This window comes from Cupressus sempervirens, chromosome 4 (genome assembly GCF_028749045.1).
Source record: "Cupressus sempervirens isolate cs-2001-9-10 chromosome 4, ASM2874904v1, whole genome shotgun sequence".
NCBI classification, from domain to species: Eukaryota; Viridiplantae; Streptophyta; class Pinopsida; order Cupressales; family Cupressaceae; genus Cupressus; species Cupressus sempervirens.
This window is the reverse complement of record NC_143121.1, coordinates 484,860,170-484,885,126: the sequence shown is the minus strand read 5'-3', so window position 1 is coordinate 484,885,126 and position 24,957 is coordinate 484,860,170. Positions and strand designations below refer to the sequence as shown.

At 35.8% G+C, this 24,957-nt stretch overlaps 2 protein-coding genes across 2 annotated transcripts in view; one reads left to right on the top strand and one right to left on the bottom strand.

Annotated features, from left to right (window-relative positions):
- TPP2 (tripeptidyl peptidase ii) overlaps nucleotides 1–24,957 on the bottom strand; it is a 313,725-nt gene that overhangs the window by 111,352 nt on the left and 177,416 nt on the right. The window contains exons 20-22 of the mRNA XM_089825602.1: nucleotides 24,482–24,607; nucleotides 24,303–24,382; nucleotides 24,086–24,230 (exon numbers count right to left, since the gene is read on the bottom strand). Of these exons, the coding sequence (XP_089681728.1) occupies nucleotides 24,086–24,230; nucleotides 24,303–24,382; nucleotides 24,482–24,607 (351 nt within the window). The remainder of the gene's footprint in view (nucleotides 1–24,085; nucleotides 24,231–24,302; nucleotides 24,383–24,481; nucleotides 24,608–24,957) is intronic.
- Nucleotides 15,380–18,781, top strand: LOC149562070 (uncharacterized). Its single transcript, XM_089824169.1, has 4 exons — nucleotides 15,380–17,871; nucleotides 17,989–18,176; nucleotides 18,270–18,326; nucleotides 18,513–18,781. The coding sequence occupies exons 1-4, from the start codon at nucleotides 17,648–17,650 to the stop codon at nucleotides 18,779–18,781; spliced, it is 738 nt and encodes a 245-aa protein (XP_089680295.1). The 5' UTR covers nucleotides 15,380–17,647.

Below are 24,957 nucleotides of genomic sequence, written 5' to 3'. Positions count from 1 at the left end.
AAGAGAAAAATTATCATCTAGTTGAGACAATGAAGAAAATCTCACACCAATAAACCATTGATTTGTGAGCTATCAAGGGTTAAGAAACTCCAAACTCAAGTAGGGTGGGATGACTAGAAGGTTAACTTTGAATGCAAATTCTCAATCCCCGTGAGGTTCTTTCAGCTTTATTCTACTTGATCACAATTAATTCATTCTTTTTTTGTTTTTTTGACTCCATAACTCAATCATTAATGTTATTTTCAATTCAATTAATTCGTTCAAGAAAGAATTTAATTTTAAATAATCTAAAATATATAGTATAAACAATTAGTTGTGAACTACAAGCTTTAATTATATATTTTCTATAAGGCCTTGATGTTTTGAATTGTATAGTGATCAACTAGGTTAATAATATTTTGAATATTAATACATGTAGCCGTATAAACTCACTACTATGTTTCTATAATTGACTACCTTTAAATGAATCAACAACCATAATTTTGTAATTCCGTAATTTTTTGCTTCTTCATTTTAATGGTTTGCTCATCTATCAATTGTCAAATGAAATGATATAGAATGAAACATATTGGACTTTATGTTGCAATGCTAAGAAGTGAACTTGTAGTTTTTACTCGCACCTTTCATTTTTCACAATTGTACGCCTAACATTTTTCTTATTTTAGCTATAGGAACATTTGGGCATCCTTAGGATATATGTGTCCCCTGTTAGAGGGGAGTTCCCCTTATAAAGAAGCATATTTGAAGAAAACAAGGACAACAAACATTTTAATGTTTTTCTCATAAATAAAGATGAACAACAATAAACAAAATGAAGAACAATAAGACACAGAAATACACATCTTATCCAAGGAATATCCTCCAATTTGAGGAGGGAAACCCAATCCCACCAAAAATATATCTCTTTTATTTAATAATAGAGGTTTGAATACAATGCTTCTAAGTTTCTAACTGAATACAAAACTCATCACAAAACAATAATATATATCTTAAAATTAGAGACTATTCATATCATAACTAAAAGTTTTTTCATTTTCCAAATGTGAGTCTCTTCATATTTCAAAATGCATGTCTCTTCACATGTTGCATATCTTTTCATATTTTGAAACATGTATCTCTTTGCAAGTCACATGTCTCTTCATATAAAGAACAACAAATGAATCTCAAGAAACCATGGCACATCATCTAAAGTAGATATTATCTCTCACGGCTATAATACTTCAACACTCCCTCTTAGCACATTGATAGACTCTCTGAGGTTATTGGCAATGCGGAAGAGGTAAAGAATTTGATGAAGCATGTGCCAACACTTGAAACCAAGAACAGGAATTTAGATCAGCTAGGCAAAGATCTTCAAAAAAGGATGGATGGTTTGCATACTAGAGTGAGTAACATGGAGAAAACAGTCAAGAAACTGGCAGATCAAAACTGCATTATTTTGAAGACCGTGGCTGATAACTTTAACACACTATTGAACAAGTTGGAGCAAAGTAAAGGCCAAGACTCCAATGCTGTGAATGAGGACCAGGTCCAAGCAAGCGCACAAGGGCTAATTCCAAGAAGGCGGAAGAAAAAAAGCTAGATGAAATGAAAGCTTCTGAGGAAAATATGAACATCCTGGCAGACCAAGCAACGGACCTTTTGAAGACTCTGTAGCTGTCCGAGGGTTGTCTTTTTGCTTTTACTTTGGTATCTTTTCATGCATAGTTGTATTTTGGCCTCTTGTTTTTGGCTTCTTCTGTCTGCTCTCTTTTGGCTTTGAGGCGTTTTGTTCTCTAAACTTTTATGTTCTTGTTTCTCTGATACTTTGTTAAAGGTTTCAGGTCCTTTAAAACCAGTTTTTTACATAATCAAAATACTCCCTCTTAGCAAGAGAGAGAATATTCATATTACTTGCCATCTCTAACATGACAAGCATAAGAAGTTGCAACAAAAATCAGTAACAAAATCTCATAACAGATTTTCTCAACATTAAATTGTCATCTTAGCATAAAATTCACCATGGCTACTCCTAGAGGGTGAGAAAAGAGAAAACTCGGTCATGGAGTCTCACACATGACTTTCATCATGCCTACTCGAAAAGGATGAGTCCACCATACCTCTTTGTAGAGGGTGGAGCTAGGGATTTCAGCTCTAAATTTTTTTGCGGAGAAGAACTCATTAACAAGGGATTTCACCATGAACTTCTCTGGCAAAGAACTCACTAAAACAGAATTATAACTTGAACTTCTCCCTCTCAAAGAACTCAATAACAATGGATTGCACCTTGAACTTCTCCCGCACATTAAAGAACTTATTAACAAGGGATTGCACCATGACCTTCTCCCTCTCACAACAGAAATCATTATAGTACATAATAAGAACAACTAAATGTCGGGACTTACTCTCAGCAGGGGCAGCATCACAATATATTAATTGACTCCAATGTTTGACCAAGCAAGGAGTTTTTACAGTCACACTGCTACACAAGCTTGTTAATAGTTTGCAAAGGACTTGGCACTCTCCCTCTGCCACACAAGTTCCCTTTAAATCTTCAAGCACTTGGATCAACCTCCTGACCTCCTTGTACAAGCTTGCCTGCAATTCTTGCTTTAGAGGAATGGTGTTCAACACAACTCCAGAACTTCTAAACATACTCGAATCCCAAACTGCCCTTTTTGACCTCATTCTAGATAACCATATTCTGGGGCTACCAATTTCAAATTCAGATTGACTATGCAAATCAGCTCTTTACAGCTGAAGGGTCTCCCTTTGAAAATCATTTCTTCCTCTTCGAAGAAACTAAATACAAAGAGATTTTGAAGGTTCCTCCTCTTCTATGAAGTTATGTGTCATCAACTCAGTCTCATGGCTGCAAAAAAAGTTCTCATAATTGTTCATTTCTACAGCCTGCATGACTTCCTCACTAGATGTCTGAAGCTCTTCCTCCGTTGAATTCCTTATGCATATTTGAATCATTGAATCATTATTCTTTTGCTCCTTGATCAATCCTGCATTTTAGAGAGGTTAACAACAGTTCAAACAATCAAACTAATCTGAAGAGAAATAGCAGACCAATGCTAAAGGCATACATGATTCACTATTCTCAATATTATTGCATGAATTATTCATGATCATTCAAATATACAAACATAAAACACATATCTCTTTAATACCTAAACATCCTCACAATTCACCAATTGTTCTTTCCTTATCTTTACACCAAGAGATTCATATTTCCAGATACACCCAGCATAGGAACAGCAACCAGCAAAATTCAGGAACATTAACAGATCTCAAAAATAACATAGCATCAATTATAAAAATGCAGCCATGTCACAGCAGCTCGAATCCTTATCAGATTTATTATTTCATGAATGCAGCAGCAAAGTCACCTAGACAATGAAGCAATGTTTTCTGATGTATATGACAGAGAGCTCCAGTAGTGTCTCAACAATCAGTGATTCTCAAACCAAAACTTCCTCAGTTCTGTCGAACCCTGCTAATGTGTCCAGTAGTAATCAGGTTCCAGTAATACCAGCTACACAGGAATTAGTAAGTGTGTGTCACCTTCTTCAATACAAAAGTTGTCACACTCGCAACAAGCAAGTTCTTGATAGCTTCCTTTAGTTTGGTGTGCCTCTGAGCAACAGCATCTAAAAGCACCAGTTCGTTACTACCTCCCTATGATGATTAATAACCAAGGTGTGGCTAAACTAACAGCTTCAAATCATGTTTAACAATACATTTATAGGTATCAACCAACATAATTCCTACTGACGTTTCCATATCATTCTCAGATGAGACAGGAACATCTCAAATAATGGTTTGTTCTTCATAAAAAAATGATAAACATAACCAGAAAAGATTGCATGATATTCATGTCTATACAAGTTGTAAAACTCTCCCCAACCATCTCCCTATGCTATATGTTTAATTTAGTTCAGTTGTGACTTCTAAGATAGAACCAAACCTGCTTGATGCAATTGACCCTCTGTTAACCATGAAATCAGAAGAGACGTTCTGAACACAATTCATCTTCAATCCAATCTGAGCCCCTGTAACTGTAGTAGAGTCTGATTCTAGAAAAGGATATTGCCCATAGACAAGCATGAATGTTGTAATGCTCAGGAAGGTAACTTTCATCTTTTAAAAACTTTAACACTTATTATTCCCTGTTACCCTTAGGCTCATGGCAACCAGCTTCAGCAATACATTAAAAATCAACTGTGAGTAACCGATTTGATATTTTACTCAACATATTTCAAACTTATGACAATCCCCTCAAATAAGAACTGATCCCAGTCATAATGCTCAGTAATAAAAAAAGTAATCAGCTCTGAATAACGTTTTACAATTTACAAACAAATACATTGCTCCCAGATTAATATCAAATTAATTCTGAGCTGCACAGATCTACAATACCTTCAACTGGAACTGGGTTTCGTCCTCAGAATTAAAAATTCAGAACTGAATACCTGTAACTCCCAACTCCCTCAAGAAATATCAAAACCAAGCATAGGAAAATGAAGGCATCTCATCCCCTAAAAGAGACACACTCTCTCAATGATCACCTGCAATCAGATATAGTTCCTTCCTTCAAACGATCACACACCAGTCTAATACAGCCCCCAATCAATCTTGAAAACTGCCTAAACTTGAATACGCTTATTTGTTGTCATCCAACCCACTCTGATAACATGTTAATGTTCTGCCCAGAAATAAAGATAAAAAACAATAAACAAACATAGAAAGACGCAACAATTTATCGTAGGAAAACCCTCCAACTTGAGGGGGAAAACCCAGCCACACTAAAAATATATCTCTTTTATTAAATAATATAAGTCCGAGTACAATAGTTATATCTGAATAGAACACTAATCACACAAAGCAATCATATATATCTTGAAAATTGAGAGACTCTTCATATCATAGCCGAAAGTCTCTTCATTTTCCAAATGCAGGTCTTTTCATATTTCCAAATGCATGTTGCATATCTTATCATATTTCCAAGCATGTGTCCCTTTGCATGTGGCCTATCTCTTTATATAAAGAATAGCAGATGAATCTCAAAAAGAAATGACATATCATCTCAGGTAAATATTCTCTGTCACAGCTATAAAACTTCAACAAAACATGGTTATGTCTTTATACAACATCCCCAATATGTCCATCATTCAAGCAGCGAAGAAACAAAGGGAGTGAATCCAAAGGCTTCTAATAATATCAATTACCCTCCCAACACACTGAATGTCTTTTTCAGGGGTCCATCTAATAAAATATAACCCTTTCAACAATTCCAATTAGAGTACAATCCAATAAGATTACTAGTTATAGGACAGCTTGCCTATTAAAATTCCTTTTCTATGGCCTTCAACACTATGGTAGCAGTACAAAAATGAATGTACACCTCCTATATATCACTGCCAAGGGGTTTGCGATATGTCATAATCTATTATTTCTATAAGGGTAATGAATATGAAATTGTTTAATGGTGACATCTTCACACATAATAACAAGGCACCAAAACCTAACACCTTTTAGGGCTACCAATCAACAAATTTTAGTGCTTATTTTCACATCAAGTTTAACAGATTGCAAGTGGAGATATGAGCCCATGGGTTCAAGTCCAACACCACACCTAATCAAATATATGTTCAATTTACAAGTTGAAGATGAGATAAATATGCCCTTGGCAAATTCTTCTTTGCAAATAAAATTCCATCTCACATTGCTCACTCTGCTTATTTCAAGAAGGTACGCCCAAGGTTACATAATCAAGACAATCATATGTTGCATCAAAGAAAACAAAATTGAGAAGAGAGGACTACACCCTTAATACACAATATCCCATGGTAAATCTAATTGTGCAGGGAATGAAGGCCATGTCAGCCTCATATTGATGTAGCATTCTCTTGAATAGGTAAATAAAAATTATACATCTTTTCATCAATAAAATGGTCACAGGAACAAAGGGGCTTGATCTCTTAAGGCAAATGATTGTTCAGGAAACCACAAGGATGTAGACTTCTACTTTCAAATCCTCAGATATTGGGATGAAAAGACTGTCCATGGAATACATATGTAGATCAGCTCAGAAGTTAGTTAAATTTTTCCTATATGCATATCTAATGGACTACTTCCTATGTGTGTACCACAAACAATGCAGTAAAGTACAAAAATAAAACTAACTGAACAGAACAAGTTGTAGTAAATGCAAGAGATGTGTAAATACTTATTAGCAATCACCTCATATCACATGATCTATTTTGATCCTTCTTGGAGATAGAACTTCGCCTACTTCACTCTTTTGGAGAGGATAATTGAAGTAACTAAAAATAATGAATGTGACAAAGTGGTGGATTCAATGGACAAAATTTACAACAAAGAAAAGGTTGAAGTTTAAAAGGTAGAGTGTAACACTCTTCGGTCATATAGTGAACACACCACGTCTATTATGTAACGCCCTGCTTGGGAACCCAAAAGAAATAAACCTAATATTTACAAAGTTTACTGAACTATTTTTTTTTGAAGTTTAAACATCATCAAAGTAACAATAATGCAGAAGCAATATATACATACACATCAAGAACACGTAATCAATTACAAATACAATTTCAATTCCTCAAAGGTTCCTTCACATTGAGCCACATTTAAGAATGTTTTATTAATAAGTTTAAGTCTCAATTAAAATGTTCATAATCAAAAAATGAATAAACACATACATAATTATATAAGTAAATGCATAAGTACAACTAATAATATGAAAGCACGTCTAAAGAATAACATCCACTGCACATGTCACAAGGTATGTGAAAATAGATACAAGTACATCAATATACAATAAAATATCCCGTAGGATCTCAAAACACATGATACATAGATACATCAAATGAAATGAAGTCTTCAAGATAAGAGGAAGAATGATAATGGTAATACTATATCAAGGAGCATCCAACAACTATCAATCAGAGGGGGACCCAAATGGTAAGAATACATTACCTCCCGACCGCGTGGTCACCTAATCAGGCTCCCACTCCCACCGTATAGGAGAGATAATGTACGATCCACACAGAAATAATCAAATCATAAAATAATCTTATGCAAGGAACCCTGATAGTCAAAACTACCTCAAGGGTAATATAAACTACTCAAAAAGAAGACAATCAAAATCAAAAGGACACTCATTCCAATACTAACATCTCATATCAACTCAACATACAAATACCACGACCAAAATTATTCAACCACCTCGAAATCAATGTCAAGTATCACAAGCACAATGACTAACAAATAACAACTGTCATCAATAAAAGTAAACTACCAATCACTAACTCCAACAATAAAAACACCATCAATAAATAATTGATCATTCATTAATAAAAGTCAATTGTCAACAATAAATGACATCCAATAAATGAGTAACAAATCACAATAACTACACCATCAAAAGTAATATCATACAAGTACACCACTAGAGGCAAATATTTTTAAAAAAACTATGAAGGAGACTCAAGATACATACTATGGAGTCTCATTACATGAGCCAACTCTAAGGTTACTCTGGCAGTCTTTCAGGACCCAGGCCCCCTAGTGACTCGATGCGGAACCAAAATACCCTCTCGTGAAGACGAGGAAACTAGTCATACCTCTCAAGGTATTATCTCCATCTCATCTTTAGTCTATACAAGCACTCAAGGCATGGATGAGGAAAAATCTCTAACTTATATTTTTAATGTATCTCAAAGAAAGAGCTAGACAAGATATTTTAATTACTATGTTATCACTTATTACACAACCTACAATGAGTTACCCTGGCAGCCACTTTGGGCCCCGGCCCCCATTGCAAGCCACTGACATGCACCTAGACTACCTTTCCAAAAATCACAAACCACAATAGTGTCTCATACCACAAGAGTAATATTGATCGAATTTGATTCCTTAATAGGCAACCCAAAAAATAACATTGGTTCTTAAAACCCAAGTTCTCATAAATACTCAATAGCATAAAGCTCATAAAACATAAATCTCAATTCAAATCATAAAGTTCATTATGACATTCAGTCAAATAATCATAAAAGAAATCTCAAAAATGCTTCTAGTGCACATCCTAACTTGGCCAACTAAACAACCCACAAAGAAAAACTATCAAGAAAATAAACATCACAAGACTATAAATAAAATATTAGAGAACACATAATTTTTAGCCACATGATTTAATTCCATCAATTTCTCTTATTTAGTTTGGGTCACAAAGATGCATTTAGAAATAAAGTAAAAATAAATATGTTAATATAAATTGTTATGTTAATATACTTATTTAAAATAATAAGTATTTAAATATCCAATTTTTTTGTGCATATAAAATATCATGCAATATTATCATATTATTAATTTAAATAATCTTAAACCATAAATGATTTAATTAATAACATAAATGTATATTATTATATTTAAATATTGATTAATTTCAATTTCTAAAATATTAATATGACTTCTATTTAGGTCTAATATTAATATTTACTTTTTCTTTAATTCATAATGCAACTAGAGATAAAATTATAAATTTGGAATAAACTAAGGGAGATGATGGCTCTGTACTGCGATCTGGTGTTCTGCGAGGCTAGGGCCTGCGTGCCCTAAGCCTGCTACTCCCAAACGTCTATTGCGGTGGCTGCAGCTACTTTTTCTGATTTTCGCCTGCATGTTGGAGAAGATCTCTACATTGGAGGTGTGGAGTATTGCGAGGAAAGCTTTGAAGGTTTTTGTGAAGTCGGGGCCGGCCTAAGTTTTGCGCTCAGCGGGTGCCTTCTTTCCTTAGTGGCGTAGGAAGCACTATAGGCCTCTGGTAGGTCTGATTTTTGGAATTTAGCCTGGAGATATTGCATTTAAGTCCGAGCATGGGGCAATCGGATGCCCTTGGGGTTCAAATTTCAACTGAGGATCTGGAAATAGCTGATACATCTTTTCAAATGCGAGGAGGAGCTAAAGGCCAGATGGACAATATACCATCTGGAGAGAACGTGGCTTCATTAAATGGTTCTATCCGAATTAGGAAGACGAATGGGTGTTTGGAGAGATTTGATGATCGACCAGTGTTAGTCATTCAACCGGAGCAAGTTTCAGAAGATGTGGAATATTGGGGCAAGCATGCACTCATATGCAAGGTTTTTTGGGTCTCCGACTCCCTCTACCTATGCTTGAATCATGGGTGCATCGGACTTGGATTCTAGAAGGGGATATGGAAATTCTACTGGCAGCTAACAATTATTTTATGGTTATTTTCTCATGCATGTCAGACAAGAACAAAGTATTCGAAGGAGGCCCATACTTCTTTAACCAAGTTGGGCTATTTATCAAACCCTGGCACACTGGATTCAATTCCGCTGAGGAGATCCCGTCTCGGGTCTCTGTGTGGATTCGGCTTCCACGTCTGCCACTGGAATTTTGGAGAGAGGATATTCTTCATTCGATATCTCTTTTGCTTGGGTAACCTGTTGGGTAAGCCACCCAAACACAGGATCGAAAAGTAATTTCATATGCACGAATATGTGTAGAGGTTGATCTTACTAATCCGCTACCTGATTCTATGGAAATTTTCTTAGGTCATTGTTCATAGATTCAGCAGTTGGACTATGAGACTCTACCCTTCAGATGTAGGATTTGCCGTGAGTATGGACACTTGCAACGCGAATGCCCCCGAAATGAATTTTCTCAATCATCAACAACCACGATGCTGACCCCTAAGGATGACAAGGGTAAAACCCCTATGCCAGCTGGTCCCTCTGGGGATAAGGAGGGTTTTATCCCAGTGAAGCCGCGCAATAAAGGAAAGGGGCAGAAGAGAACTTGGACGAATAGACAAGGTGATAACACCTTCAACAGGTTTAATGTGCTAGAGACCTTGATACAGGAGGAAGGTTTACCTATTGTGACACCTCTAGGTGATGGCTCTCTTTTGGATCCCCAGCTAGAGGAAGTTGAGAATCTAGTCCAGATTCCTGAGGAAATACAAGGCCAGCCAATTGGTGCAGATGAATTGGTTCAAGAGTTAGGTTGTGAAATTCCTGGTGGCTCACATCCCCGTGACGGTCCAATTATCATAGCCTCTACCCATCCTGGCAAGAAAGGAGTGACTGACAACACAAAAGGCTCTAAAGCTACATCCATTTTGGGCTTACTGTAAAAGCCCTTTAAAAAAGGGACCTCAGAGAAATCTGCTAAGAGTGGAAGGAAAACGGATCAAGAGAAAGTTAAGATGATGGGTGAGACGCTGGTTGAAGCGGGGTTTGTGAAGCCCATTGACTCCCACTTCGCGCAATCTTCTAAATGATTGTTATTTCATGGAATGTTTGGGGGTTGAACAGTATCCCTAGACAAAAGGTTGTTCGTAGATTGATTGATTCTCACTCTCCAGATGTTTTTTTCATTCAAGAAACTAAACTTTTAGTTGACGAATTGAATAGTTGTGGGCCAAAGTTATGGCCCCATGGTAGCTGGCAGGCAGTAGGTGCTCAAGGGAGCTCAGGCGGTCTTGCTTGTCTCTGGAATCCTAAGAAGGTGACTCCCCTGTGGTGGATTGTGAGCACATCCTCCATCTCTTTTATGGCTTCTCACTTTGAGACAAGTGAAAGGTGCTTGTTTTCCAACATTTATGCTCCTATTGACTTAGTTGGCAAATCTCTTATGTGGTCACATATTATATTTGTCCGTTCTTTAGACCCTTTCCTTCCTTGGATTGTTGCTGGAGATTTTAATGCAGTTACTAATCTTGAGGAAAAGAGGGGCGGGATTTCTCGATTGGGTCCTTCTTCTAGTATGCTTAGAGACAATATTAGTTCTTTGAACCTTATTGATGTTAAACCTGCTTCTGGTTTGTTCACCTGGAATAACAGAAGAAGTGGGATGGAGGCTATCTCTGAAAGGCTTGATAGGTTCCTGGTATCTTGTTTTTGGATGAATTTTAGATGGGCCACCAGTTCAGATATTCTTGATTGGAGAGGCTCTGACCACTGGCCTATCAGGCTCTCTATCTCTCCTTTCAAGACTTCTAAGAATCCCTCTTTCAAGTTTCAGCTGATGTGGTTGAGAGATCCTTCTCTTCAAAATCTCATGATAGCCTGGTGGTATGAAGGCAGGCCCCCTCATGGTACTTCCATGTACACCTTTGAGAAGAGACTTCAGCATGTGAAATTCAGGTTGAAATAGTGGAATAAACAGTGTTTTGGGAACCTTCAAGAGCATTTAAGGGAAGCCCAGGCCAGGTTGGACAATGTCACTCGCCAGATCAAGGACCATGGAATGACTCCTGATTTAATGTCTGAAGAATCCTCAGCTCTGAGAGAGATTGAAGAATGGGAACTTCGTGAGGAAATTTTCTAGAAACAAAAGTCTCGGGTGGATTGGTTGCAGGAAGGAGATAGAAACACGGCTTTCTTCCACAACACTGTCAAAGCTCGCAAGTTTGGAAATTCCATTACTTCTCTTGTTTCTTCTTCTGGAAATCATCTCTCTTCCAGGGAGGCAATTTCTTTAAAGGCCACTAATTACTTCTCTCAGCTCTTCTCTAAGGAGGAACCTATTTCTTTGGTGGAGACAAGGGCTATTTTAGATTGCATTCCTCATCTTGTGTCTGGTAGTATGAATAGAGATGTGTTAAAACCTGTTATGCTTGAAGAACTGGAGAAGGTGGTATTTAGTATGAAGAAAGGTAAAGCCCCGGGCCCAGATGGATTTCCCATTGAATTTTTCCAAGAGTTTTGGGAGATTATTAAATTTGATCTTCTAGAAGTTGTTCAAGAATCATATCAAAATAAACAAATGCTCAAATCCTTGAATGCTACTTTCCTGACTCTCATTCCCAAGATTGATGGAGCTAACAGGTTGGATCAATTCAGACCTATTGCTTTATGTAATGTCACGTACAAAATTATCACAAAATTAATTGCTAAAAGGCTTAAGCCTTTTCTTGCCTCTTTGATTTTCGAGGAACAAGGAGGTTATGTTGGTGGTAGATAGATTCTTGATGGAGTGGTTATTGCTTTGGAAGCTATTCATTCTATGGCCGCATCCAAGGAAAAAGCTATGTTCATTAAGCTGGATTTGGCTAAAGCTTACGACCGAGTTAGTTGGGAGTTCCTTGGTCATGTGCTTCTTGCTTTTGGATTTGATATGGAGTGGGTGGATTGGGTTCTCAGCTGTGTGAATTCCACATCCTTTTCAGTCCTTATTAATGGACAACCTACTGATCTTTTTTCTGCTTCTGGGGGGCTTCGGCAGGGGGATCCTATCTCTCCATATCTATTTATCATTATGGCAGAGGCTCTGGGCAGATTTATAAAATCTCAAGCAGGAAAGGGACTTGTTCATGGCTGGAAGTGGCACAATGATATTCCAGCATACACGCACCTCCAGTCTGTGGATGATACTGGATTGATGGGTTTCGCTACCATAAATGAAGCAAGGAACTTCAGAGCAATTTTGGATACTTATTTGAAAGCTTCTGGACAGCAGATTAATGAAGGTAAATCATCTATTTATTTCTTTAATACTCCTCAGTCGATTCAGGTCAGGATTGCTAGAATTCTCAAGTTTCAAGTTACTTCCCTTCCTTTGATTTATCTTGGAGTTCCACTAGCTCTGGGGACTCAGCTGAAAGATTATTGGCAAGGTCTGTTGGACAAATTTCGTAGCAAGGTGAGTCACTGGACTCATAGATGGCTCTCCTCGGCTGGAAGAGTCAGCCTCCTCAAGACTGTGATTCAGGCTCTTCCCATTTATAGGTGTCTGGTGCAAACTCCTCCCATTGGAGTTATGAAAGATTTTGATGCTTTGGCGCAACAATTCCTTTGGTCAAGCAATCTCCTCTCTTCTAGATGGAGCTTGGTCAAGTGGGACACTGTTTGCCTGCCTAAGTTTGCGGGGGGATTAGACCTTAAATGTATGGCTCTTGTTGTCAAGGCTCTGGCAGCTAAGTTATATTGGAGATGGTGCAAGAATCAAGATCACGGTTGGGCTAAAATTCTAGCCCATAAGTACTTCCCAAGAGGAGATCTTCAGGATATTCCTAGACTGGAGCTGGATGGTAAGGGATCCTTTATTTGGGACACTCTTAAAAAAGCTGCTCCTCTCATCAAGGATGGCCTCTTCTGGATATGTAATGAGGGATCGAGTGTGTTATTCTGGCAAGACTCTTGGGATGGCTATCCTCCAATTCTCTCCAGCCATCCACATCTTCAGCCTCTATGTCTGATTTTTTCAGCTGCAGGATGGACCAAAGTTGTTCACTTCAAAACTATGAAGAGATATGGTTCGATGATTGTAGCTAGTTGGAAGGATCCTCAGGATTGGCCCCCAGGGGGCTCCTCGGAGATTCGGGCTGAGCTGGCCAATGTTCTCTCTCTTAGGCTGTGCAGTTCTTCTAAGGACAAAGATATCCTGGCTTGGGGTCCCATCCCTAAAGTTATTTACAGTGTAGCCCAGGGGTATGCTCGGCTGGATAGTCAGTATAATGAAATCTAGGAAATTCCCTAGTGGCGGAAGGTTTGGAATAGATTCTCATGGCCTAAATGTAATTTTTTTCTTTGGCTAGTTGCTCAAAAAAAGTGTCTTACTTGGGATAACCTCCAGAGAAGAGGATTTCAGGGTCCTTCGCTTTGTCCCCTCTGTAGGATGCATGGAGAAGATGTTTCTAATTTATTCTTCTTATGCCCTCTCTCTAGAGAAATCTGGCATAAGTGGTGGGAGGCATGGTGTCATGGATGCATTCGTGCTGAATCTCTTATTGAGCCTGGGTAGGCCCCCTGCGAAAACTTCATTCCTCCAGGTGGCTTGGGCTGTTGGACCTTCTTTCATTCTTTGGAATCTTTGGCTGGAGCGTAATCGTCGGATTTTTTGTAACTCCAGCCTAGGAGTCACTAAATTATGGCAGGTGATCTTGAGCAGGCTTCAGGAAACTATCTATGCTAAATGTGATACGACGGAGCCAGTGGATCCTGATGACTTCAAGACAGTTAGGAATTTGGGATTGGTGAACAAAGGGTTGGGTAGTAGAAACAGTAAGAGATCTCAGCCTCTAAAAAGGAGAGTGTGTAGGATAGGGAGATGGAGACTTCCACCAGATGGTGTCCTAAAGATTAACACTGACAGCTCCTCCCATGGGAATCCTGGACAGGCTGGTGTGGGAGGGATTGGGAGAGATGCAGATGGCAAGGTTTCTTTCATATTCTCTGTTCACAAAGGAGTTCATTCCAATAACGTGATGGAGGCCTTAGCCATTAAGGTAGCTATGGAGCGTCCTTGCTCTCTTGGATGGAGGAGAATAGTGTGTGAGTCAGAGTCTTAGATTGTTGTGGACATGATAAGGAACCAGAGAACAGAGGACTGTAACTGGCATATTGCCTCTCTTGTTAGAGAGATTCTTCACTTGAGTAGCTTTGTAGATGAGATCTCAATTTGTCATATTCCTAGGGAATGGAATGGGGTGGCTGATGTCTTGGCTAAATGGGCTTCGGAGAAAGGAGTTGGTTGGGATATTTCCGATAGGGATGATCTTCCTACTGATTATGTAGGGATTTTCGAGCATTTAGTGGAAAAAGATAGAACTTAATGGCTTTTAGGTAGTGGTTTGACGGGTTGGGCCTGAGGCCTTTGTAATTTGGCTTTTTTCGAATAAATTTTTACCCCTTTTTTCAAAAATTATAAATTTAATTTAATTATTTATAATTTCTCTCATAAAGTATAATAGTTATTAACTTAATGATTACAAAGTGAATTCTATCACAACTTCTCTTAAAATATAATAAAATTATAAATATTTATTTATTAACTTCCCTATTGCATTGATAAATAATAAAATTATTTATATGCAACTAAGAGTTTATTTAGAGTTAAATAATCACTAATACTAACATCCACTTTAACTAAATGAATAGTATTAATTTAATTAATAATTATTATTTTATTTTTTTTAAATTAAATAAATAAATTTGAAAATTAAATTAGATTTTTATAAAATAAAAATAAACATGCAATTAGTATTTCCGCATGTCTTTGATCTCTTAAATCATGCAAGCATACTAAACTTAGTTTTTCTATTTTTAGCATATTTGTTTTCACGTGCATATAACCATACTACACTTAGCTTTCTATTTTTAGCATATTTGTTTTCACATGCATGTAACCCTAGATGGAAAGCTCGAGTTTCCTAGCTCGGCGAGTTTTTCACCAGTTAACTCGCCGATTTAAAAACTCGGCAGTCTTGTAAAACTCGCCAATCGGCAAAAACTTGGCGGGTTTTTAATAAAAAATCGCGATTTACTGGTGAAAGTTTTGCCCGCGGCCTGTGACGGGTTAAAGCGGCAGTGAGTGTTTTTTCTCATTCTTTCTTGTATTTGCATTGTTTAGAGCCTTGAGGAGTGAAGAGAAGAAGGTTTGGAGGCATTCTTGGCTGATTGCAAGTGATTCAAAGCGGATTTGAGTGGATTGTAGAAAATTCTAACCGATTTTAGAAGACAAATTTCTTTCCTAGTATGTTCATCTTATAATAGTTTTAAAACTTTTTATAGTTTTATAACAAATGTTCTTTTGTTTTTTGTTGTTGTTTGTAAATGTTTTCAAATCATTTAAAATCATTTTGAATCATTTGAAACCCTAGCTTCTAAGGATATGGTTGAAGTTTCAAGTTTGAATCATTTTGAATCATTTGACACCCTAGCTTCTAAGGATATGGTTGAAGTTTGAAGTTTGAATCATTTGAAACCCTAGCTTCTAAGTTCTAACTTTGTTTATTCATTTTTCAATAAATTTATGTGTAGGGCAGCGGTCAAGCATTAAAAAAAATGACAAATCCGCAAGAAGAGTGGCCACAAACACCATGCCCTTCTGGATATATAGGCACTCGGACTAAAAATGCAAGAGGTAAGACATGGCGGTTTGCCTATGAAGCTCCAAATGATGTTGGGAAAGTGATATGCATTCCATGTGAGAGAATTATTTCTGGAAGCATAAACCGCCTCAAATACCACCTTGCAGGCATAAAGAAACATGATTCAAATCCTTGTCTCAAGGTAATTGATGAAGAAAAAAGATTCATCAATGCCCTACTTGCAGCTGCTAAAGAGAAAAAATTAAATAGGGGGAGGGCAAAATTAGCTATGAGGGCAACCATAGCTGAATCTGAAGGAGCTCCTTTCGATATGCAAGAGGAAGAAGAAGCACTTGAGAACATACCAAGATCTCTTCCTGGCCCACAGATCCGCAAACAAAATTTCTCTTTTACCGGTTCCACTTCTTCTACATCTCCTACTTCTTCATCACCATGCGGATCCCCATCAGGGATAGGGTTTATTTTGTGCCCAGGAACACACCTCGAGCACAGCCATCATTAGAGGGCACTGCATGGTTTAAGGAGGTGCATGAGCAAACTGATATTGCAGAATCTGATTTTTGGTTTTTCAACAATATCTCAATGAATGTCGTTGATAGTCCCTATTGGGTCAATATGGTCAATGCAATAACAATATCAGGGAAAGGGTACAAGCCGCCTAATCGCAAGGATATGAGTGGAAGGTTAGTATTTTACTCTTTAAATTTTAGTAATTGTAAATAATTGTGATTCATTTTAGTTCATTATTATATTTTAAATCTTAATTGTTATAACTTATTTCCTATTTTTTACTAACACTTACACTTTATTTAATATTACACCTAAATTCTGTAGGTTGCTTGACAAAGCGGTTGGTAGGGCAACATTATTGATAGAAGACCAAAAGAAAGAGTGGAAGAAGTATGGCTGCACCATTTTATCTAATGGGTGGACAGATGGAAGAAGTAGAACCATTATTAATTTCTTAGTTGCTTGCAAAGATGATGTGGTGTTTTGGAAATCTATCGATGCCTCCAACAAAGTGAAAAATGCAGCCACATTGGCTTTAATGTTGGAGAATGTTGTCATGGAGGTGGGAATAGAGAATGTGGTGCAAATAATCACGGATAATGCAACAGCATATGTGGCAACAGGTAAATTTTATTTTTTATATTCGAATCAATATGAATCATAAATGTAATGGTATGGTATTATTCAATTTATATCTGATGTAATTTGTAAATACTAAATATGGAAAGTTTGTTACTGATTATTGATTTTTTGCTAATCTTTTAGGTAGAATCCTCCAAGAGAGGCATCCCACACTTTTTCCGTCACCTTGTGCAGCACATGTCCTTGACCTTCTTTTGGAGGACATAGGGAAACTTGATTGGGTGAGTCCAATTGTGGAAGATGCTAGGCAAGTCACAAAATATATCTATAATCACCCATGGGTTCTTAGTTTGATGAGAAAAGCCGCTGAAGGCAAAGATTTGATAAGACCTGCTATGACAAGGTTTGCAACGGTATTGTTGACATTGCAAAGTATTATTGAACACATATTGGCTTTGAAGCAAATGTTTGTGTGTGCTGATTGGGTTGCTTCACCTTACTCAAAGAAGCCCGAAGGAGAGGTTGTGGCACGGATAGTCTTTGATGATAGCTTTTTTGCAAAGGCTAAGGAGATTGTGGAGGTAACTTCAAAAATCAAAACAATATATTTTTAGTTTATTCAAGTTTCATTATCAGTTCATAACTTACTATGTTATTAACTAATTTGTATTTTTCAAATTTCAAATGTAGATGTCTCTGCCCTTGGTTCTAGTCTTGCGCATATGTGATGGGCAGCAATCCCCAATGGGAGGTCTTTATGAGGTCATGGATAGGGCGAAAGAGGCTGTTAGAAGTTACTATCATGGGGACAGTCTCAAATTTGACCCCATTTGGGAAATAATTGATAGGAGGTGGAACAATATGCTCCACCAACCTATTCATGCAGCAGGCTACTTCCTCAATCCCAAATTCAGGTACTATGAATCATGATAATTGATTGTCCTTGAAGTTGGGATTTCACTAAGACTTTATTTTACTTTACTTTTTAAGGTTGTGTAGTAAGACTTGATATCATTCTCTATTTGTTTTAGGGCTGATGATTCCTACTTAGATCCTAATGGAGAGGTCATGGAAGGTCTCTCTAAATGCATTGAGAGAATGATATCAAGTGAAGAGGAGAGAGACCTTATTGTGACCGAACAACAAATCTATGTGGAATCGAGGGGTCCTTTGTTCTCTTCTATGCTAGCAAAGAGAGCAAGATTTACTCAAGCACCAGGTAAAGCGTCAAACTTTAAAACTTTTGCTAATTGATAAGTTGTGCTTTGATTTTTTTTTATTGCTTTATAACTTTTTTTATTTTGTTTTGCAGATGCTTGGTGGGCAAGTTGGGGTGGCAATACCCCCAATTTAAGGAAATTTGCTCTGAGTCCTATCCCAACGTTGTAGCTCATCCCATTGTGAGCGCAGTTGGAGCTTATTTGAGTCCATCCACACAAAGAAAAGAAACAGAATGACTCAAAAACGGCTTAATGACCTTGTTTATGTGCACTATAATCTTAGTTGTGCATAAAAAAGGCACAGCTCTTAGAACTACTTGGTCCACTTGATCCAGATGAGATAGATCCTTATTCTGATTGGACAGCACAGGAGCCAGGTCCATTGTTTGCACCAGATGAGATCGCTGATTTGGAGAGGCAGGCCATGGAGGGGGAGACTGACGCTGATTTTCAGTTCACTATGGATGACATTGAGGATGAGGACGAGGACGAGGACAAGGATGATTCAGGCGAGGATCGGATATTACCATTAGGAGGAGATGCATCCTCTTCTAGGACGCCAAGCCAGTCAGTAGGGATGTCGAGCGAAGGGGCACAGCCATAGAGTTCACAGTCACGCAGCTCACGCCCTATCCCAGTGCGGGGCACTTCTTCTAGGACTAGACCCTCTCGCTTTCCTGCTAGTGCAAGTGGAAAGAGGAAGATGTGATTGAGTCATTGACATTGTATTGATGTATTTAGACTTTTAGTATTTACTTCTAGTTTGACAGATTGAAACTATTTACTATTTTGGTTCCAACCATGAGCATTCCGCATGAGAATGCAATTTTGTACGCACTATGCATTTATATATATCTAAACTCTGTTTGTTTCGTTTATATTGTCTTTAATTAACTTATTAGATGCATCTTCTCATTAAATTTTGCAAAATAAATGTATTTTTAATTAAATTTCAGCGGTTTTTTAGGTTCCCGAGTTTTTTTTTAAATTGCCGAATTTTTTCCGATTAAACTTTTGAGGTGCTTGGCGAGTTTTTGCCTTTGTCGAGATTTCCAACTATGCATGTAATCATACTACACTTAACTTTCTATTTATGGCATATTTGTTTACACATGCACGTAACCATATTATACTTAGTTTTTTATTTTTAACTTATTTATTTTCACACGAATGTAACCACACTATACTCAGTTTTCTATTTTTAGCGTGTTTGTTTTCACATGCATATAACCATACTATACTTAGTTTTTTATTTTTAGCTTATTTATTTCACATGCATGTATCCACACTATACTTAGTTTTCTATTTTTAGCATATTTGTTTTCAAATGCATGTATACATTTAGTTACAACATGTTTTTCTCTCAATTATCTTTTGCTTTCCAAATAAATATTGCAGTTAAATTATTTTAGATGCAAGAAGAATATTCATCTATATTTAGAAAATTCATAATAATCGCATAAGTTCTAATGACAAATTTAAATTTGAAAACCCTAACTGTTCAATTTATTATTTTCTTCTAATTTTCAATAATCAAATTTTCGTTGTATTAGAAAGAGGTTTATAAGAATACAGTCACAATTTTCTACAGTTTTTCTATAATTTTCCTCAAGTTATCTTAATTAATAAGTTTTTCTTTATCAAAATCTACAACATAATTCTTTATTCAACAATCAATACCATAAATTAATAAGCAATATGCAAACACCCAAGAAGACACGAAGTAGACAGTCTTTCAATAAAATTCTACAATGGGTTTTCAAACCCTACCTGAAAACCACAACTAAAATCCGAGACAATCTGTGAATGCGTTCAAATTCAAACCCTCTAAAATTTTCAACAATTCTTTTGATCCAATTCCAAATTTTTGCTTCGAAAACCTCAAAACCATAGCTAAAATCTAAGACAATCCATGAATGCATGTAAATTCAAACCCTCTGGAACTTTCAACAATTCTTTTGATCCAATTTTGAATTTTCGCTCCCAAAACCTTAAAACCATAGCTAAAAATTGAGACAATTTATGAATGCATGCAAATTCCAAACCCTCTAAAACTCTCAACAATTCTTTTGATCCAATTTCAAATTTTGCTCCTCAAAACCTATGTAATTGCAAAATAAATTTTAGATCTTTGATAAAGAGTTCTCCCCTAAATTGGGGCTCTGATTATGCAATCACGAGAGAGAACTCACTGATCAATTACTTGTTTATTACTTTAATACCTTTTATCTTTTCATGCACAACTTTTTTAAATATTTAATTACAAAATATCTTAATTTAAATAATTAGCTCTCTCTTTAATTAATTTTCTAAGTGTTTTAATAAAATATTTATTTATTTAAATAATAGCATTATTTAGAGTTTATTATTAAAATAAAACTCCTAAATAATTATCATTAATTTAAATAAATATATTATATAACTATGTCACAATTAGAACTATAAGTTTATCTTTAAATTTCATTATTTTATATTTTATTTTCCTCTAGTTTATTAATTAGTACAAGCACTAATTAAAGCATAGTTTATTATTTAAATTAATAATAATTAAAGCTCATTGTTTAAATGCAACTCTAATTTAATTATTATTAAATAAATAATTATAAAACAATATTAAATCTTTAATATTTTAATATTTTTATTCTCTTTTTGTCCAACTTCTCAAATTAGACTTTTAAATTAAATCTTTTAAACTGAAGTACATATTTAATTAATTAATTAAATATCATCATATTCTAATTTCTCTTTAACCAATTTTCTAAATTTAGTCTTCTATATTAAGACTTTGAGAATAAAGCACATATTTAATTAATTTTTTAATTAGTTAAATATTCTCATGCTTTAATATTTTCTTTTTAATCAAATAATATTTAATTATATGATTAACCCAAATATTATAATTAAATCATTTACCTAGTAAATCACATAGTGAAATCCACATAAAAGCAACATTACCAAAACAGACCAAAACTCAAAATCAAACAACACAGACAAAGATAACCTCACAAATTTTTAAAGGGTGGAAAGTTAGTTACGAGTCCTCCTTGTTAGACAAGTATTTAGGATATGGCTAGGATTGGATCCGAACATTATCTCCCCATTCTTATCATTGAGTTATTGTGATAGGGCATGCTCATCCTGGCCATTCAAGGAAGTCGATGCCCGATACTTACATTTTGCATAAAAGACAAGCATGTACATGTATATAAATATATCTAAACTAAACAAGCAATGGCAAGGAGTAGTACATTGTGTAGATCCCGACTAACAGGTGACTACGACTCCCTCCCTTAACCACATCAAACACGACAAATAGAAAGATAAAACAGACACACGCACCATACACATGCAAGTATGGAGTAAGTACCATAATAATTATAAGTCAAACATCAAATGTTCAAATAAAATAATGCATCGTTACGAATATGAAGTAATCATCATCAAAGCATCATCTCACATTACTATGAAAGAAATCACATTTATTCACTATGATTCATTAAAGCATCATTAATGCACCAGTAACCATAATCATTAAACAACAAATGAAATATAGTCAACTACGTAATCATCGTTGATATATCTCTAGTCCAAGTTATGAAATAATATCTTTGAAACTAACACATCTATGAAATAGGCATAAAAGAGTTTAGTAAATAATGGAAAAGTAAACTATGGGTGGGCACTACATATTATATCCTCATTTTTCATGGCGATCAAATATGGCGACTTTAATGCTCCAATTGGGAAGTTATCTAATTGCATCAATACCATGCTTGGCCAAATGAAGGTCAATATCTTGTAGAGAGACCCCACTTCAGAATTTTACAATTTGCACTTCTATCATATCATTTGGCAAAGGTGGGAGAATCTCTACACTACTTTGCACATAATCCCTTATGCATTGAATCTAAAGTGCTAAATGCAGAGACCTCGTGAAACCCCTTGCCATAGATGACATGGAAATGAAGAAAAGATTTCATGAAGATTGTTGAGATGTACACTATTAAGAAGGGCACATTGATATAAGTGGACGAAATTTTCCACAAGTGAGTGGTTCTTGAGTTCTGCAAGGATAGATAGGAAGATGTTGGCAAATAGAGCCCAATTAGTTGGTCGCAAGTCCATGGACCTCTGCCAAAATGTTTTGTTTCCACCATATCATCCAAAAATTTATCTGCAATAGGCTTGGGGATGTGTACCCACCAAGCCCCTAGGAATCTACCTATAAGGAAAGACATTGCATTAAACCAAAACAACAAGAATGCTTTCACCATTTGTAGAGAACTCTAATGAATCTTTGACGCTAACAATCCATTAACAAAGCATTCTATTACATACATAAGCAAGGAACCTTATTTCGTAGATAGGGTGATTAGGGAGATAACTTGTAGCGTACTAATTTTAATGAGTCAAATAAATAACCCTGCAATAAGCTATAATTCATTCAAACTAACGTGCAACCTGTGGGTTAAAAATCATATAATGATAGTGTGTTCGAAATGGGCTCTAATTTACAGGATACACTAAAGTGATTTCTTCTTTGAGGAGTATGTTTTATGTAATAATGCATCCAGGTTATTTTCCTATATTGAATATATAGATTTGCATGGTACACTAATACGTACCATCTCTCTTTTTCTGTATGAAATTGACTTTCTTTTGCAAATTTTCTACTATAATACTTGTTAAAGCAGTACATGTTATGATAGGTATGCTGATTGGATGCAACTAGTCATCATAAGCAACCATATGTGGCTAGCAAAAAATTGTGTATAAGAAAGAAGTAAATACATTACACAAATTCTATTGCTCAAATTGAAATTTCATATACTTCCATTCATAATTGACACAAGCAGACTAGTACAAAACATAATTCTGAGATCTACAAACAAGGTTACTCTTAATAGAATGCTTGTTCAAAATCATGAACAAAGTTGTTGAAAACTAGAACAATCATAGAGCTTATCATAAATTGGAAGAAATTCGTCCATCAAAGAGGGCACACAGAAAACAAAGATTTCATATAAAATCACCCACATTTAATTAGTATAATGAATCATGCTTGTATGAAATGGGGGCGGACCTTAACCTAGAGCACGTATTGGGGATATTTCTAACCAACTTCAAGCTAGCATATTTCCGTTCGTTGGCCAGAACTGATTGAGAAGTCCTATTGGAGAAGTGGCAGGCTCTTGGATTTCCAATCTGCAGTTTTGGGAACCAACAGCCCCAATTCATCATTTGTGGTGGGTTCACATCAGAGATTATAGGTGCATTTTATATTTCTCTCCAATCTGACTGTGTAACTGTATTTAAAGTTGGGTTATGTTATCTGATTATTGTAGTGTTGATGTATAATGCAATAACATATTTTGTGGTATTTTAATGAACATTTACTGGTTTGTATATTTTGCTGGTTTTTTACATGAGGTATATGTTTATATTCTGAAAATTATTGAGAGGTAAATTTGGAGAAAATATTCTACTAGGATATTACACTCATTTATGTTACATGATCATTTATATATTTTTGTAAAGATAGTTAAGTTTTCTTGGGTTGCATCCATGGAAAAAGTATGTCATGTATAGGCATTGATGGTTAGTAACTTAGTATATTATCATCATATTGTGAATTATGTTTTTTTTGAGGACTTTTAGGAGGTTGAGCCCCTGTAAATTGCCTATTATTCCCAAGTATTTGTAGCATATTTCCAATTATAATTTCCTCTTCTGCAAATTATTTTATTACATAACTACATAGGCCACAAAAGAAGTATGTACCAATGTAATTATATTTTAAAGTACTGCTCAATAAGCTATAATGCCACCAAAACAGAAAGTGGAAAATAATATGCTCCAATTTTATGTAATTCAACATCCACTAAAAAAATATGTCAGAGAGAAATACCTTATTTGTGTCCCCTATCATGTAAAATTGTGATTCAAATTGAGTATCGTAAATGCGGTTATTAAGTAGTGGCACATGTGCTGATACATCGCTTTCCTCAGCCAAAGTAAACTTGTATCTATTAAAAACCAAATGCATTTTAAAACTCGATATTCTGACCCACAAGCAAACTCATTCGATGACTCAACAATAAAATGAAAAATGAATCACATGAAGCACTTCGCTAGAAGGCAATTTGTCCAATGTTGTCGGAAGAGGAAGAAGAACTGATTCAACAGGCCGATATGGAACTCGAACCTGCACGAGGAGATTTTTATCATCTTAAACTTAATTTTAGAAGTGTCTTTAATATAGAATAAGATAGTGCATCAAAATGAACTAAGAAAATTTACATACTTTTGTCAAAGTTGCAGTAGGAGCAAGCATCTCAGTTGACAAGGCCTTCACATCGATCTTCGTCGGTGCCTCAGAACTAGAAAGAAGAATATCTTCTTTATTTCCCATGATTCCATGGAATTCAATCTTCAAGCAAAATTAATGTAGATGACCACATTAGCCATTAAAGTAGTATCAGTTGTTTAAAACTTTTAACTTACAAAATAGGAATAGAGACAACATTTATCAGAAACAATGTTAATATGTTAAATGAACACTTGTAGCGAAGTGCTTCATGTGATTCATGAGAGTAAAAAATAAGAATTCAGGCATACAAATTGATTGAAGTTTTGAACACTTTAGCTAAACTAGAGAAACTGTACAGAACAAGAATGAATACAAAAATATATTATCGTCATTCTGCAAAGGATTACAGCTTGATGTAAAGCCTGATATAAATTAAGGTGACTGCACAGAACAAGAATCAATACAGAAAT